Source organism: Buceros rhinoceros, unplaced genomic scaffold (assembly GCF_000710305.1).
Source record: "Buceros rhinoceros silvestris isolate BGI_N320 unplaced genomic scaffold, ASM71030v1 scaffold5575, whole genome shotgun sequence".
Lineage (NCBI taxonomy): Eukaryota > Metazoa > Chordata > Aves > Bucerotiformes > Bucerotidae > Buceros > Buceros rhinoceros.
The window spans coordinates 11832-13508 of NW_010412177.1; the positions used below are offsets into that span (position 1 = coordinate 11832).

The following is a 1677-nucleotide window of genomic DNA, read 5'->3' on the forward strand; positions in this document are numbered from 1 at the left end:
CGCGTGGGGACCCCGAGCGGGGAGCCTGCAAAAGCCAGCCGCTGCTTTGTAGCTCTGGTCTCATCAGCCACTTCAAGCAGACGTGAAAGGAAAGCCTGGCCCTCCCCAGGCCCCAGCGACTGCTGAGCTTTCCTGGGAGCGCTGGCATCATGACTCCCTCTGCCCAGCCAAGCTGATCAGACAAACCTAGTGCCGCAACGTTTGCAGCTCCAAGGCATGTGGGTTTGAGCTCGCTATTTATTTTGGGACTGCAGCATCTGATCTGGATTTGGTGTTTCCAGCCTGTGATCTAGGTCGTGTGCTGGATTGGGCATTAGCTGTTGCTTGAGGGAGCACAGGGAATCTACGCCGCCTTCCGTGGTCGAAGGGCTCGGAGAAACGCCTCTCTGCTCTGCTGCAGATGGGGGCTTGGGGGTGGGTGGAGTGATTTTATTTCTTTTTAAGAAATCTCCTTGAAAACCTCCTATTTTCCTGTCCCCCTGCGAGGATGGCTCCTGATGTGGCTGGCCGCGGGAGGAGCAGAGGATGAGAAAAGCTCCGGTGCAGCCTGCTTTCTCTGCGGTTCCCATGGTAGTTGGCTGTCACACATAGATCTAATGTATTCCCTGCCCACAGCAGAATTAAAGCCTTCTGGGAGAAGAATAAGAGGATGCAGGAAATGGAGATAGGGAAGAAACCAGGAAAAGGAATGGAGACCATGGCAGGGTAGGGATGAGTCCAGGCGCCAGCCCCTTCGGAGCAGCCAGGGACCTCGCAGGACCTCTGCGAGGGAGCAGCCGTCCCAGTTGCCTTCCACCCGCGGTGGCGGTGGGGCGCCTGGGAGCAGAGGTTCTTCCTGAAAGCTGAAGGCACCCCGGGGCATGCAAGAGGAGGTTCTTGGCCTTCTGCTGTCGTGTCGCCTAGAGTGTCCTTCACCTGAGAGTGCCTGTTTCCTTTTGGTGATTCTCTCTTCTCTTCTTTTCCTCTGCAGATCCTGACAGCCAGTTGTATGATATGGGATATACCCCTGAGGAGGAAGCCCCGGCCTGTCCCGATGAGTTTGATGACTTTGTCACGTTTGAGGCAAGTATGAGCGCTGCCAGCTCCCGCAGACGTCAGCTGTTTGCAGCGGGAGACTTGAGCACGGAGGGTTTGGCTGGGGGAGAAGAGCTTTTGCTGTGTCAGGGCTCAGGGATGCTTAACGTCCAGTAAAGACGACTCCTCTCATCCGTGGGTGACTGGCCCAAAAAATTTGCACCAAGCATTTGGTGCTGATGAAGTTAAAATTGGTGTTTGAGCAAAAACCCACAGCTCGTGCTGGCTCAGCATGCAGCATGGTGCCCTGGGTGAAGGAGGGAGACGCCTTGTGCGGAGACAGGAGTGGTGAGGGAAGGGTGCAAGCTGCCGGGGCGTTTGGCTTATTGCTGGGGTTTCTGAGCTTGGAGAACCTGAGCCTGATTTTGAGATGTACCATGCAGGAGCCTCCCTGAGCAGCACAGCGGAGCACTCGGACATTGGCTGTTTGGCCAGAAAAAGGCAGAGCAGAAGGCAAAAATACCGATTTTTCTCCCTTGATCAAGGATAATTATCTGCTGCGGTTTTTCCCTTTCATTAAGGAAGTTCCCCTTTGTGTCCTGTAGCTCGGGAGCACGTTGCGGTCGTGTCCTGTGTCGGCTCTCCCCAGCCTGGAAGGAGGCT

At 55.6% G+C, this 1677-nt stretch overlaps 1 protein-coding gene across 1 annotated transcript in view; it reads left to right on the top strand.

Annotated features, from left to right (window-relative positions):
• Nucleotides 1-970: 970 nt before the first annotated feature.
• Nucleotides 971-1677, top strand: part of RAB11FIP3 (RAB11 family interacting protein 3 (class II)) — a gene marked incomplete at its 5' end in the record, with an annotated part of 34670 nt that continues 33963 nt past the window's right edge. The window contains one exon of the mRNA XM_010136281.1: nucleotides 971-1062. Coding sequence (XP_010134583.1) covers nucleotides 971-1062 — 92 coding nt within the window. The remainder of the gene's footprint in view (nucleotides 1063-1677) is intronic.